At 51.4% G+C, this 15402-nt stretch overlaps 1 protein-coding gene across 3 annotated transcripts in view; it reads right to left on the reverse strand.

Annotated features, from left to right (window-relative positions):
- Nucleotides 1-360: 360 nt before the first annotated feature.
- Nucleotides 361-15402, reverse strand: part of USP15 (ubiquitin specific peptidase 15) — a 76171-nt gene continuing 61129 nt past the window's right edge. For all 3 annotated transcript variants that reach the window (XM_012732484.1, XM_012732483.1, XM_004692601.2), the window contains 13 exons: nucleotides 15141-15299; nucleotides 14844-15068; nucleotides 11770-11853; nucleotides 11596-11690; nucleotides 11304-11495; nucleotides 10535-10650; nucleotides 10081-10353; nucleotides 8848-8918; nucleotides 8384-8499; nucleotides 7725-7874; nucleotides 7398-7501; nucleotides 5003-5091; nucleotides 361-2145 (listed from right to left, as the gene is read on the reverse strand). In XM_012732484.1, coding sequence (XP_012587938.1) covers nucleotides 1963-2145; nucleotides 5003-5091; nucleotides 7398-7501; nucleotides 7725-7874; nucleotides 8384-8499; nucleotides 8848-8918; nucleotides 10081-10353; nucleotides 10535-10650; nucleotides 11304-11495; nucleotides 11596-11690; nucleotides 11770-11853; nucleotides 14844-15068; nucleotides 15141-15299 — 1857 coding nt within the window. In that variant the 3' untranslated portion in view covers nucleotides 361-1962. The remainder of the gene's footprint in view (nucleotides 2146-5002; nucleotides 5092-7397; nucleotides 7502-7724; nucleotides 7875-8383; nucleotides 8500-8847; nucleotides 8919-10080; nucleotides 10354-10534; nucleotides 10651-11303; nucleotides 11496-11595; nucleotides 11691-11769; nucleotides 11854-14843; nucleotides 15069-15140; nucleotides 15300-15402) is intronic.

The following is a 15402-nucleotide window of genomic DNA, read 5'->3' on the forward strand; positions in this document are numbered from 1 at the left end:
CACAATCTATTTCTCGGCTGAAAATGTCACTGGACTTTGTCAGCTTCGTTTTTTCCTACCTAAACACACTGGCGAATCATGTTAGAGGAGACTGGTCAGTGGGCAAAGGGGCCCCACCCCCCCCTTAGGGCTGCCCTTGGCCTTGGCGCTGGTGGGTGAGTGGGCTAGTGCCCTGCCCCCGGCGGAGAGCGACGCTCCTCCACGACCATTTAAAGTCAGAGGCCTCAAGCTCAAGACAAGCCCCGACTCCCGACGGGCTCCCCTGTTCGCAGCTTCCCGACAACCAAAAAGTCTAGCGCCGACTCCCTCGAAGAGGGGGACTTCCGTGACCAAGTGCAGCACAAGAAAGCAAAGACTAAGTAAGGCCTTGAATAGCTTTATTGAAATCTGTATAAATAAACATGCACATTTCAAATGTAAACTCAAGTGAACTCAAGTGCAGACAAAATTTTAACCTCTGTCATGCAGGAGGTTAGTTTACATTAAAAAAAGAGAGAGAGAGAGAGAAGAAAAAAGAAAAAACCCAAGCAGCTTTTAAAATACCAGGATGGAAACCAGCTTTACTACCAAGGTATAAAGCCATGACGACATACCTATTTATCCCGGTCCAGTGCGTTTTTTCCTTTTTCCTTTTAAATGCTAAGAACATAAATAAATAATTTACCAAAATGTGCACTCACAGAGTGAACTTTTATTTACAATACACAATTTATAATCTACTGTATTCGATGAGTTCAAGTGAAGAACATCATACTCTGCTTGGGTGACAGTGGGACACAGCGGTCTCTCGGGCAGGCGTGTGCAGAGGCGCCCGGCAGCGGGACCCTGCCCAGCCGCAGGACCGGACGCCGGCGGGCGGCACATTCTCCCAACCAGATCAAGGGAAAAAGCAGCAAAAGAAAAAGGTTTCAAACGTTCACACGTATTTTTGGCTTTCTGGATCCTGAAAGTGGAGCCCTAACATCAGATTCGCGGCTTCTACGCCTGCTGTGCCGCGCGGCTCGACGCCGGGAGCACGCCAAGGCGCTTCCTTGCGAGTCCCCTTCGGAGAAAGCGGTAAGGCTACGGTGAATCCACCAGGAACACACAAGGGCAGTGACAGACCTACCTTGAAGCCAACTGTCCACCAGTGATTTAAAGGCCAGTACATGAAAAAAAATCCCCTAAGCTTGATGCAATGACTACTATGGATACAGAACACTACCGAGTCTGCCCTCTGTCACACCACTGGGAGCGCTAAAAGTTGCCCAATTACCAAAAAATGGGGTAGAGGAGAACAGACAGCCAAATTCAAAATTTGGACCACCAGACTCAAAGATACGCATTTTAAAGCAAGTTAACAAGAATCTGAGTGTCCAAGACAGAGATTCCCATGGCAGGAAAGAGCTTACATTTAACTGGGGGGGGGGGGGGGGAAGAGGCGCAGCGTGAAGGGGAGAACCTGCTTCCACAGCAGCAGGTGGGGGCACGGCCTGGATGTCCAGCACCGCAAGGGGACGGCCTGTCTCCAGCCCGGTTCTCGCGCCACGGTCCAGTTTCTGGGAGAGGCCCGCGGATCTCGCTGGGGACGCCGCCGTGGCGCCCGGGCGCTCCAGAAACGCCGCCGGCCGCAGTTTTCTTGCGGTGTCAGAGCACATAAATGACCAACATCCACAAAGGTACATGTCATCAGCCAGCTCACATCCAAGAAATCAAAGAAAACATAATTGATCAAAACAGCAGCAAACTTAAAAGGGATTTATTTGTGATTTCCTATATATATTTAGCTTGTAAATACAAGACTGTAAATGTATTAAGAGACAATTTCTGTTAAAGTTTTCATTGTGTTTCACTTCAAGTACTGCACAAGTTAGACTCTGGGGAGGACGCACATCCGGCCGGCCACTCCCCAGCGCGGCTCCTGTGGCGCGGGCGCGGGCATCGCGTGGGCGCCGCGGCGGGCAGTCCCTCGCGGCGCGGCCGTCAGTTAGTGTGCATGCAGTTCTCGTTTTCGAGGTCATTGTCATTGTCATTGCTCTCTTCGTCGCTTTCCAGCGGGGTGCCGCTGGCGGCCGAAGCACCTCTCGCCTCCCGGTCCAGAGGGAAGAAGCCAGTGCCGCTGAAGGTGTCCTGCCTCTGGTAGAACAGCACGTAGGCGGCCTTGGACTGTTGGCCAGAAGAGCGGTCAGAGCGGGCGCGGCAGCGGCGGCCACACTAAGCAGACTACGAGCGCGCGCCCGGGAGCCAGCACGGCACCAGGGACGCGCCGACCGGACTCCCCCTGAGGGGCCGGCGGAGGCACTGGACTGCCTCAGTGCCAGCGGGGAAGAGTGGCCCGCGGAAGGGCAGCTGTACCCTAAGTGACTTGGACAGAAAGCTCCAGGCAGCCACCCCAGAGCAGCCGCAGCTGCGGCACGAGACAGGGTCCGGGGCCTGCGGCCCTCCCGCCGGGGAAGCCCAGTTCCTGGCCTAACGGCTTCCTTGTAAGCTGCCCTAGCGCTGACCTCCTCCTGCTTCCCGAGAGCCGGTGTCTCACCGTGGCCACTGCGCATCTTGAGAGGCCTCAGCACTGGGCCTGGGCATACGGGCAGCGGTCCCCACCCTGACTCTGCAGCCTGCCTCGGTGCCACCTGCCGCGCCTTCTCTTAAGCCGGCAGGCAGAGCGTGCCAGTCGTCACTCGCATGCACACTCCTCACTGGCTCGGGTCTAACTCCACTCACGTTCATCAAGTGGCCTTCCCGGGGGCCAGTCACTACAAATATAAACCAGTGGAACGGACATGCCACTTAAGGGTGCTTTTTCAGCACAGTCAGTCAATCTCGCTTTGCTGCGTTCGTTTTCTCTCCTGCGCACAATGCCGACATCACTCTGCCCAGCCCCGGCTCAGTCACTGCTCCTAGACTCCCGCGGCTCCGCCCGGCCCCTGCTGCGGGCAGGCGGCTCGCACTGCCCCAGGCCAGCTCCCGCCCGGCCCTAGCCCTAGCAGCCACCTACTTAACAGGCATCTCCACAAAACAGCGCACACGCGCTCCGACGTCCCTGCATTTACCGTCTTGGTGGAGGAGGGTGCAAGCGTCACCGTCCTCTCCGCGCCCGCATCTCTCTGCTCATCTGCAGCTGATCTTAGCCAAACTTTACGAACGCTGCCGGTGAGCAGCTCATAAATGCACCCCCGGCCCCGCTCCTCACCACCGCTTCCAGTGTGGACACGCCTACTGTCCAGGTAGCGCGACCGCCTTTCTTCTGGAGACTGCTAGCGTTCTTTTTCTCTCTGCCTCTCAGTCGACCTTCACCAGTGTCCTCAGCGAGATGCGCACGCGCCAAGGTGCGTGCACCTGCTCGACAACGGTCAAGCTTCCCACAGGCTTTGAGCACGGAGACGTCACCTCTCGCGATGTCAGTGCTGCCCTGAGCGCCAACTTCAGCTCTGCCTCACGGCCCTGAGTCTTCCCAGCACCACCACACCACCTGCTGTCGCCAACACTGGCTCTGCGTGGCACACCTGAACTCCCTGTTTAATTTACTCTACCTGCATTTGCAGATCCGGGCGAAATACCCCTTCACAGTGTAAACTGGCCTGCACTGGCCGGCCGGCTCCCTCAAGCCCCACATCAGTTGAGACCACTATTCCCCGCTCTATGCAGCAAAGAGACTTAACAGTGCAGGTGTCAGATGGAATCAGTCTACCAGTCTGTTCCCTTGAGGGGCGTAAGTCAGAACAGCTACCCTGTGGCCTTCTCTGGAACAGAGCCCTGTGTAAAGAAGGACCTCAAGCATTTGCTGACTGAGTGAGAAATGCTGTTGTCAAGGCAAGGCACAGCATGTCCAGCATTTACAAGCTACACTGCTTAGCTGAAGGCCAGAGTGGGGAGTGTTAGCAAAGACTCTGAAGGAAGATGTGGGCAATTTCTGGATGTGCAGGGTGGGAGGTTAAACAGGAGAACAGAACCAAAATTTGAGGGATATGACCTGAAATTAGAAGTCTAAACATAAACTGGAAATGCAGTTAAGTTTATGCATGTTCACATATGTAAAACCAGTACAGAGCTCAAGTTTCTCTTTGTGTTATAGGGAGAGAAGCATTTAGAACACAGTTGCTGTGTACACATACATGTACATTGTATGTTATATGTGAGCATGCAGGCACATGTACACGGATAGAACTAACATCTCTAGAGAAGCAACTGGAAATATTCTCCTATTTGTTCATGCAATGGTAAAATTATGCCAATAATTAGGCCAAGATTTATTAATTTATTACACTGAACAGTGTTGGTTGAAGACATTGAAAGCACCACAGAATAAAAAGCCAGCTCGTCTCAAGGGGCAGCCGACTAAGCTGGGGGCGAGCAGAGCACGCGCCCGTCAGCAGGGCCTCTGTGCCGGCCGGGTCACTGAGTGGCATTCAGAGGAGTAAGCCCCTCGCGAGTCGGGGCTCTTTCCTTTCCGACCCGTCCGGCCACTCCCCACCAACCGGCGTCTGGAGGCAACTGTCTGCCCCACAGTCAGGGAGGTGGGTGCAGCTGAGGGGGAGCCGGTACCGGTGGGAGCAGAGTTAGCTTCCCAATACTCTCAGAAACACCAAGCTAACAATACAGAGGAGTAAATAAAACACCTCTAGCGTTCTCCCTATTGTGCTGAGTTGAAATATTTACTTGTCTTAATGGATGAGGATTTACTACAAAGATCATAGGTATCATAGAGTCTCAAGAGGATTTAATTTTCGTTTCCACCTCAGCATTCTGACTTTGAGTAGTCAGTGTCTAGAAGTGTCTGGATCTATTTTCTGAAAGAAAAACTCCATACTGAAAACTACCAGGAAATGTTCATATTGCAATTTATGGTTCTGTTAGTGGGGAATTTGGCAGACACATGTCCAGTTAGGGGCAATCTTACATTTCTTTAAATCAAAGCAAGTATCTCTGAGCTGTCAGAACTGCTTAAATATAAACTATCACATCGCACGGGCACCTTTCAAGCTAAAGGTTTCCTTGATTTTCAGGAAATAAGAGAAACACTTACCACAATTTGATCTTCAGATGCAGGTGACACACTGCTGTCGTCAAAGTAGTACCATTTTCCGTCATCTTTATTTTTTGCAAAAGCAGTATCTAATGAAGAAAACATTCGCCTTTATGACTGAAACAATCCGTGGCTCCAGGGAGGGGCCACAACATCTATCAATTATTGACGCGAGGGATCTCTATTAAAATTCCAGTCACCTACATGTTGCATAGTCAACCGACTAAAAAAGGGTTTTAGGTAATTTCCACAATCTAGATGCCTAGATTTGCATGTAAGTTGAAATTTGTGGTTTTTTTCACTAGAGAGAAACAGTCATTTCTCAATTCACAGAGTAAAAATGCCCACACTAAAAGGTAACTGCACTTCGGTAGGTTCTTCTGTGCCAGGGACAGTCTGGACACTGAGCCAGAGGCGTCTCATCACGCCGACCCAGACGGGCGGCGCCGACCCAGACGGGCGGGCTCGAGGGCCGCGGCCTGACACGCCGCAGCTCGGGCCAGACTGCAGCCCAGGCCTGCCCTTGCCTCAGAAGTTCAAAATTTCAAGTAAGCAGGATTTACATATTCTCTGACAGGTTTTTCTCAAAAATACCATCTCGGCCATTTTAGTGGTTCTATGCTTGAAATCTTCACAGCCTTCAGAAAGTCAGAGCAAGAACGGAAGATCCTCTTTACCTGTAAGTTAGAACACTGGCCGGCCCCTTCCATCGGGTAAACACCACAGCAGTTTGTGGCAATAACACAACAGTTGAGAAACAAAGTTGCACAATGTCCCACAAACAATTACACTCTCTCAAAGCTTCTAAACCTGAAACTACTCCACAGACTCTGTCTTCCAACTAGTTCTCTCCCAGGAAACAGAATCAGGGTTCTTTGGGTGAAGCCTGCTGTTGCTGGTAATTTGTGGATCTGAACTCAAGACCACTGCACACACATTAAAATACATTTCCCAACTCAATAAAGATAAAAGATCTCACAACAATATGGTCTGTGAGACAAATTACACAGAATTTGCAAGTGAAGTTAGACTAACGTGTGTAATTCCAAGAAAAAGACAAGAGGGGAAAAAAGAACGTGAGCTAGGAACACGAACACTAGAGAAAGTATGTTTGAACTGAAACGACTAATCCAAGCCAGTCGGTGAAGCCAGGCCGGCACTTTCGCACGAGTCCCGACAGCTGCTCAGCAACAATGAACACTAAGAGTAACCGGCGACAGAAATGAGGAGGCCACAATGCGTGAGCGGCCACGCACGAGGCGCGCACGTGCATGTCTGACGCACGCAGACTCCTGACACAGCTCACGCGGTGACCCGGGCGCCCGAGAGCCTGAGCGTGCACCACAGGCGCGGCCCCAGACGTCACGGCGGGCTTCCAGAACGACAGCAGAGCTACTCTGGCAAACACAGTCAGGAAAACGCGGCTAAACACCGTGGGTCAGGCCATCAGAAAGGAAATCCGACAGTGGAAAGGCAATGGCAACGCGACGTCGAAACCTCAGGGGGCAGAGTGAGGAACATTTCTAGCTTTCACTTAGTTGAACAACAAAACAAGTAGTAAGTCCTCAGCCTCGGAGACTGGAGGAAAGGCAACACAGCAGACCCAATGTAGCAAAGACAACTGGACAGGGACACGAGGCGGCCAGTGACAGGAGACTGCGTGAGCTGGCAGGCTACCTCGCCGGACAGAGGAGTCAAGGGGCTAAGGCCAACCTGTTAGAAAGACCGTAAAAGACTGAAAAGGGAGGAAAACGCAGCCCACAAGCACTACGAACCATTTCAACAGTGACAAACACAGGTTAGGAAACCAGGAAATGTCGACACGCCCCTCTCCCTGGAGCGTGGCGCAGGCAGAAAGGCCCCGGCGCAGCCGCGAGCTCCCCGGAGGCGAGTGCAGGGCGCCGGCCCCACGCAGACGCCCGCAGGCCGGGCGCCTGGCCGCGCCTCCACTCCGCCCCGGCAGTCCCACCTCTGGGAGTCGCTCACCAAGGTCCCGCCCAGGGGGCCGAAACCGAGTCTCCCCAGTCTCGGGCGGTGGGAAGATAAAGGTAACCTGGGGCGCCCCAACGAGCAGCCCGAAACACTCCAGGCAGACGAGACCGAGCCCAGAAGCAAAGGCCACACGGACACAAGTTCACGGTCGCAGTGCCGAGCGCGCCCCGTCAGCGACTACGCCCAGAGCATCGGCCGCGCACGTCAGGCAGGGAGGGCAAGCGGGAAGGACGGGCCACCCCAGGTGAGGCCCTGGGGCCTGGGGGCAGCGGGCAGCTGGCGCGTCTTCGGCCCCTGCGGAGCGCCAGCAGCGCAGCGACGCGCGCGCGGCCACGGCCGCCGTGTCGGCCCGAAGGAGAAGGCGCCCGCGAGCACCACGGCCCGGGAGGCAGAGGCCACTTACAGTGTCCGCCGCCCATGCCGCCGTAGTGGTTGGAGACCGCGATCAAGTCGTAGCGGCAGGGGCCCGCGTTGGGGTTGATGAGGAATCCCGACATGTCCAGGCCGCTGTTTAGGGAGGGTCAGGTCGGTTACATGCTTCCAATGCAATGGTTGCTTGTCTATGCAGGTAAATACAGTCTGAGCAAACTACTCGCCAAACCAGCCACCGTGCACCCCGGGACCTGACAAGCCTCTGAGGAGACCCACCAGCCCTCCCCCGCAGCCAGGAGCCCACGCTGAACCCCGGCCGCGGCGGTGCCGGCGCCCAGGCAACGCCACCGCCACTTACTTGACGGGGAAGTCGACCAGCGTGTCCAGCTTGTCTCTCATGTACCGACTGTAGGAAAACCGCTTGAGGTGCACCACGAGCACGGGCGGCAGCGACCACAGGTCCAGCTTCTTCGTGGCCTGCTGGTGCTCTTTGCAGTTTGGGCAGTACCTGCAAGTGAAGACACAGCCCGGGAGCTGGCCAGAGCGGGGAGGCCGCACCAGAGGCCGCGGGCGGCCCGCGCGAGCCGCCCGCGGCCTGACGTCTCCCACCTCCCTGCTCAGATTAGTCTGAAACTAAGCGCGGGGAGAGTGGCGAGGCACGAGGATTCGGTGTGCTAAAGACACGCGTGAGCCCTCAGGCTGCTGATACGGGCTCGGGAACCTCCCGTGCCTGGGCCATCGTAAAATGAGCAGCAGCGCAAAACGTGTCGCCCTTGGCCAGACAAGCTTCCCACAGAATGGCCACGCAGCTACAGACTCCCGGGGTGGCGGCGACTAAATGCCCTAGCAAAACGGATTTTACAAAAAGTACAGCCATGAGGTTAAAGTCTAACATTAAAGTAACATGTGACTGTCCGACAGTTAGTAGGCTGTCATGTAAACAAATGCTTATCTAACATGTCACACTATCTCAGAAAAATCCTTAAAAAAAAATAAACATTTAATTTTGTCTCTTACCAAGGATCTTCAGCACCTAGCTTTTCTTTTGTTGTAAAAAGCTCAATGCAATCTTTTAATTTCACAAAGGGTTTTTTTGGAGGTTTATATTCCACACTCTCATGTTTTTCAAAATCCTAAAGAGAAGTATTTCTTGAGTTAAGAGAACAAACGAAACAAAACTCATTCTAGCGATACCCTCTTACTACATGAACAGGAACAAAAAACCCCTAAACTTTCTCAGAACAATCATAAATCTCATTTCAGCTGAGATTCACACTGCACCTCGAAATGACCTGGACTTACATACACTTACAACGATGACTAAACACTGCACACAGGAGGTGTGCTCCAAACAGCCAGTATTTCCCGCGCAGTCCCTGCACGACTCTCCCCTGGGAGGACGACCAAGCCCCCGGGGAGGGCACAGCTCTGGCCCTCAGGGCGAACACCGGCAAAGCCGGGGCGAGGCGGCGATGACGTACCTCAGCAGCGTTCTCATCAAAGTATCTTTTCTTCAAATCAGGATCCCAATCCAAGGCAAGAAAAGATCTTTCTAAATGGAAAACAGATTTTTTCTTTAAAATTTCAGTGTACCTCATGTTAAAGTTAACACATTTAAGGTTAAGGTATATACCAAAGTAAATTCTCTACTTGCATTATAGGGAAAACTGCTATTTCCACAGTAAGTATCGTTTTTTTTTTTTTTTAAAGATTTATTTATTTATTTATACAGAACTGGGGTATAGGCCAGAGATGCGGAGGGTGAGAGGATTCACCAGAGACAGAGTGGGGAGCAGAACAGACAGATCGAGGAAGTACACTGCTGAGGGGAGCAGCGGGCGGGTCAGGAGAGGTCTGCCACGCCATGTGGTCACCTCCAGGGCAGTCGGGAATCGAACTCATGCGGAAGTGGGTTTAGATTCTCAGTGCTGTGCTTTTAACCCGCTGCGCCACCAGGGAGGGCCGTAAGTATCGTTTTTAAAGATGTATTTACTTGTGCACACAGAGCTGCGGCGCAGGCCAGGCAGGGGCGGTGAGAGGCACCACCAGAGACAGAGTGGGGAGCAGGACAGGCCGACGGAAGAAGGCCGAGGGGAGCAGCAGGCGGGCCAGGAGAGGTCGGCCGCGCCATGTGGTCATCTCGGGGGCAGGCGGGATCGAACTCATGCGGAAGCGGCTTTAGCTTCTCAGTGCTGTGCTGTAACCCGCTGCGCCACCAGGGAGGGCCCCCAACATAAATATTTTACCAACTAAAAAAAGACACAGGCTTCCCTGGCGATGCGACAGGTCACAGCGCAACACTAGGAAGCTGCCGCAGCCGCGTCAGCAGGAGGTCGATCCCGGCCGGGGAGGGACCAGAGTGCAGCAGCCCCCTCCTGCCTCCCCGCCGCCCCCTCAGCAGTGGGTATCAGTAGATTCACCTGCTCTGCTCCCCACTCTGTCTCTGGGGAGTCCTCTCACCCCCACCCCCAGACGCACACCTCTGGTCTGCACCCCAGTTCTTGTGTGTGTAAATACATCTTTCAAGGCAAAAAAAAGGATACAAACCCTAAGCTGAAATTCAACCTCACGTAATGAACATATTTTGGTACACACAGAAATTAAAGCTTTTTATTCAAAATTTTAGAGAAGGAAATGTTACTTTTCATGACAATGCTCAGTGTCACCTAGAAAGTAGCCAGCTTTCACTTTCCAGCCTCGTGGCACTCACTCACCGTCCAGCCTGAGCTGCCTGTCGTCGAATCGGATGTGCCTGGCGTCATCTTTGATGCAGCCGATGTCCGTGCTGCCTAAGTTGTTGAGCTGGAATGTGAACAGCCGCTTCCTGTGGCCCGTGGGCTGGCCCCTGCAGCTCTCCTCCGTGCACAACCCGTTTTCAGAATCGTTGTCTCCCCCGACTGAATCTTCGGACTGGCTGTTCTCATTCTCAGAGGGGAGTTCTTGATCTTGGCTGGACTCGTCATCCGGCTCATCTGTTTCCATTTCACCTAATTTTAGACATCAGAAGTCTTTAAGTAAGCCCAGTGCTGTAGTTTAACCCTCGCTAATACTAAAATCATTTCCCCAGGCCTGCAGGTATATTCTAGTGTCTTACTGCCCATCTTCTTAACGCTTTTCCTGAGGCAGTAATCCAGGGCCACGTTTTACCAGGGGGCAGGGAAGCCTTACTTGGGGAGCCTTCTTCATGGATGCCGTTCGGGCCGTTCCCGTTAATGTTTTGGTCCTTACAGCAGTGTAGGGATCCTTCAGTTTCTTCGGTTTCAGTAGATATTTTGACATATCGACTTAAATAAAACCATAAATCAAACAAGTTCAGATCTCTACAGGTAAAACCTTAAGAAGAGTTCCCATTTCTTCAATCAAACAGAAGTTTTGAATAATGGTTACCCAGCAAACTCAGGCTACGGCTCCATTAGGCACAGCTCACTAATCACTGTGTCTATGAAAGAAAAGTCGTCGGCTTCTAGGGTTTTAGCATGCTTCTCTGATAGGCTGGAAGTTTGTGGAAAAACCGTTCTTTACAACTTTATGCACAGCCTTTGGCACGGAGATGGTGCTGGCTTACACCACGCGCAGACGCATGTGGCCGCGCCTGCTGCGGGGCCCCCAAAACCCCCCATGACCCCCGAGCCCTCTCTCCTTTCACCTCCCATTTCGCTCCGCCTTCAGGCAGGGCGGCTAATGGTTTGATTAAAAATCATTTAATACAAAGACGCTCACTTAGATGACACAAATTACTGCTAAGATCACCTCAGTAATGTGTTTGGCTTGACCCAGAAAACAGACTGGACTAACTTAAGTTTTAAAATCGCCACCTGTGCCAGCAAGGTGGAGACAATGCAGACGGATCCCGTTACAAACTGTTTATCTGATGCTTCTTTGGCTGGCCAGCTTGGATCTTTATTTGTGACACCTTCCCAGAGAATGTAGCACTTACCACATTCTCACCAGGAGGAGATTATACAGCTTATCCTCAGTGTTGTTTCGGGGTACAGCCACGAGAAAAGGCTGACCGAAAAGAGAAGAGCCAGTATGGTGGGTATAACTCGAGTGTCTAAATTTTTCTCGTAGGCAAACAGGAATAATCACATGCTCCGTATCTTCCGTCCTATTGATATTGATTTCAAATCTGTAAGGGCAACACTGACTATAAATTCTGAAAGCTTTAAAGTTATTTCTTTAGAATTTTTTTCTCAAATAATGTTCTGCACAAAGAATTTTATACTTACACATAAATATCATCTCGTTCCATAATACTACTAAGGTTTTCATCCACTGCAAATATTCTGTGAAATCTATGATTGTATATATCAGTAACTATCATCTGAAAGGAAATAAAATTTTATTAACTGGTTTGCCAGCACTGGAGAGCTGAACGACCACGCCTCGAGATGGGCACCCACCTTGTCTGCAGGTACTCCCGACAAAGCAGACAGCGCCGTACACAGATCCAGTATATTTCCGATTTTGGGGACAACTACTTTGTACTGAAAAACAAAAATCAGAATGAACTTATTTCTTTGAAAGAGACATTCAGAGGGTGAAAGGAGCTTCCTGTCACGCACAGAGACCCGAGTGTTGGGCTCAGAGCGTCGCCCCGCTGCCTCCCCATCACCGTGGGCAACAGCGTAAACAGGCACCATCCACCTGCGCCTCACTGTCCTGGCCTCTTCATTCAAAGCCTGCGCTTAATTCAACCTTAGTCGCCTCGTGGCCCTCGTCATACCTGAGACTGCACCACCCCCCTTCCATTTTTCAAAAGCCACCACTGGCCGACAGACTCTTCGCTGTGTGCCACACACCACACCCACCGCCAAGGCACCCACAGCCCACCAGTCGAACGTGCCCCTACGCGCCTTCCCGCTTCGCCACCCCTCCTCCCGCCAGCCGCCACCCTGCGGGTCAGACTTCTAAGGTCTTCTGCTGGCTTGCTGGTTATCGGACCCTTTGTCTCTCTAGCTCCCACAGACAAGTCGTACCATTTCAGATCTGTCTCCCCTCCACCCCCAACTTATTTCACTTGACATAACCCCCTCCAGCTCCACTGCTGTTGTAAATGCAAAGAGTTTGTCTTTTTTACAGCCGCGTACTACTCCGCCCTGTACACACGCCACCTCTTCCTAATCGACCCACGGTCTCGGCACTCAGGTTGTCTCCATGACTTGTCATGAACAGTACTGCAGTGAACGCAGACGCACATACATGCCTTTGAGTTAGTGTTTTGCTTTCTCTGGGGTGGAGCCTCAGGGCTGGGCCAGTCCACATCCCACTAACAGCACAAAGATTCCTTTTCTCCACATTCTCACCACCACTTGCTTCTTGTCTTTTTTAAAATAAGATTTATTTATTTGTGCACACAGAACTGGGGTACAGGCCAGAGGTGCAGGGGCAGTGAGAGGATCCACCAGAGACAGAGCAGGGAGCAGGACAGGCAGAACGACGAAGTTCACTGCTGAGGAACAGGAGGCGGGTCAGGAGGGGTCTACTGCGCGCCAGGGGTCACTCCAGGGCAGAGATCGAACTCACGCTGAAGCGGCAGCAGCAGCGACCTTACCCGTTGTGCCACCAGCGAGGGGCTTCTTGTCCTTTTAATGTGGACCATCCACACAGGTGGAAGATGGTATCACGCTGAGGCTTTGATTTGCATTTGTCTGAGCCTTTTTTTTCTAGGTGCCTGTCCGTCACCTGTATGTTCTCTTTAACTACCTCTAGGTCTTCTGCCCATTTTTTGGATTGAGTTATTTTCTCTTTTTCTTGAGTTGTATGGGTCTCTGTAGATCCTGGACATCAATCCCTTGTGAGGTATATGGTGGAGACATATTTTCTCCCAACTAGCAGGGTGTCTTTTTGCTTTGCTCACTTCCATTATCTTAAAATTTAACAGGATTAACCACAATTTTGTATTTTCTAGAAACCGTTCCCTGATTATTCTTGGCTTGCATTGCGAGCTAGTCCTTCTAACGCTCAATTTTCTCCCCATTTACCAGTCCTCTCCTATTTTGTGTTCAAACTCCATGCAATTCATACTACAACTCTCTGCTTCAAAGTCTTTCATCACTTTGTTACTCAGCTTTATGTTTGTTAAACGTTCTCAGAACCCTCTGGACATGCTGAAGAAAATCTTCCAATGCTTCAGATCAGTTGTTACAAATTTGCAGCTGATCACTCAACACTAGGCAAAATTCTTTCATGTAAGTCCTGTTAGTTTGGCATCTCGGTAACTGTTTAAATACCTGCCATTCCTTAGGCCTCCTGTTTCACCACCACTTTCGCTATCAGTAGAGTGTGTACACCCTTCACGAGGAGACGTGCCAGCGCCGGGCACATGCACTCCTGGCTCCCTGCCCTGTACGGACACAGCATGGGTAGCTCTCTGAGAGCCAGCAGGGTCTGCACGCTGGCTGCACTGGCATTCTGGCCTGAGCCTCCAGCGTGGGAGTGTGAGGAAAGTCTGTTACTGAAGCCACCATGGCAGACCAGGTGGTACTCTGTTGCGGGAGCACTGACCCGGCTCCTCAGTTAGCGCCAACAGAGGAATCGTGCCTGCCTTTTCCCCTTTAAACCAAAGTTTAGATGCAGTAGGTGTTCATTACACATTTGGGTGAATAACATTTTTGACCTGTCTTTTGCATGACCCTACATGTCACGAGGCTTGGAAAACCAGATCTAAAAGCCCCTGTCTCTAAACAACTCATGATCTAGGGGAGAAAAGTAACAAAATGAAGGATCACAATAAAATTTGATAAACAGTTACCGTAGAATTTAAGGCACTAGAAGTTTGGAAGAAGTAGGAGCAAAGTTCATTAGGCGGCATCAAGTGTCAGAAAAGGATTAGTCCTCAGGAAGGAAGAAAATGCAGGGCTTTGTTCCACAAAAATGGGAAACGGTCAGTTGTAACACTCGACAACAGGTGGTATTAAGGAAAGAAGGTGTAAAGAAGGTGGTATTAAGGACTATCAGGAGGCTCTTGACTCTTAGAAGCACTAGATACTACAAATTTCTGAAAGATCTGAGCTATTAAATGATTAGAACTAAGTATTTTTATTTTAATCAAGTTTCCACTAGTCTTCCAAGTTCGTAAGATGTCTACAAGCGACAGGTATTTAAATACACCATTAGAGTAGCATATCATGGATCAAGATGTGTATTAGTAGTTTCATCTACAACAGACATGAGGGAAAAAATGATGATTAACATTAAAGTTCAAGTTGAAAAAGAGGAACTAAGTCTGAAACTAACGTTCATCCCAACATTCTAAAGCCAGACATCTCATTTTTCTTTGATAAGGAGAAGTATCTCAGAATTTTGCTTGGACATGACAAATGATAATGTGAAGATCTGAAAAGTTGTACTAATTTGCAAGTCTCTTAGCTTACAAAATCTCTTCCAAAAATAAATTCATATCACCTAGAGGCATTAAAATCTCCATGTGAAATCTCGTATAAAATGAACAAATGCAAAGAAAATCCACACTCACCTGCATAGGTTTGGCGAGTGGATCCGTCCTGACTAGATAAACCTCCAAGGTGCGCTCCTTCTTCATAGGCAGTGGGAGTGTCAAGTAACAGAAAGGGTCAAAAGTCACCGAAACCTTGGCACACTCAGGACAGACGAGGGTTGATTTGAAAAGGCCGTGAAATATGTCGACTATGATAGAATCGTTTCGTTTCAGATGGTTCTCCCAGGCTTCCTCGGCCACCACCTGGAAGGAGAAGGGGCCGCGTCACAGGGGCCGCGCACCTGCCGGCTGCCGCCGCCGCGCGCCTCGCGGTACCTTGTCAGGCCGCCCCTCGGCATCTTTGAGCTGGATGTACGGCTTTTTCCTGATTCTGTTCAAGTCCTCGTGGAGTCCGTCCAGCAGGAAGGCCAGCAGCTCCTGGCAGTCCTGCTGCTGGTACCCGGAGAACTGCGGCGCAAAACGCCCCACCTGCGTCTGCAAAAGGGCCGCGCTGGTAAAAGCTCCCGGCGGGTCCGACTGTCACCCGGGGCCCACCGCCTCCCGGCTCGGCAGCCGGGCAGCTCGCGGCCCTGTGGGC

The sequence above is a fragment of the Condylura cristata genome, unplaced genomic scaffold (genome assembly GCF_000260355.1).
Source record: "Condylura cristata isolate star-nosed mole 26May11 unplaced genomic scaffold, ConCri1.0 scaffold00034, whole genome shotgun sequence".
NCBI classification, from domain to species: domain Eukaryota; kingdom Metazoa; phylum Chordata; class Mammalia; order Eulipotyphla; family Talpidae; genus Condylura; species Condylura cristata.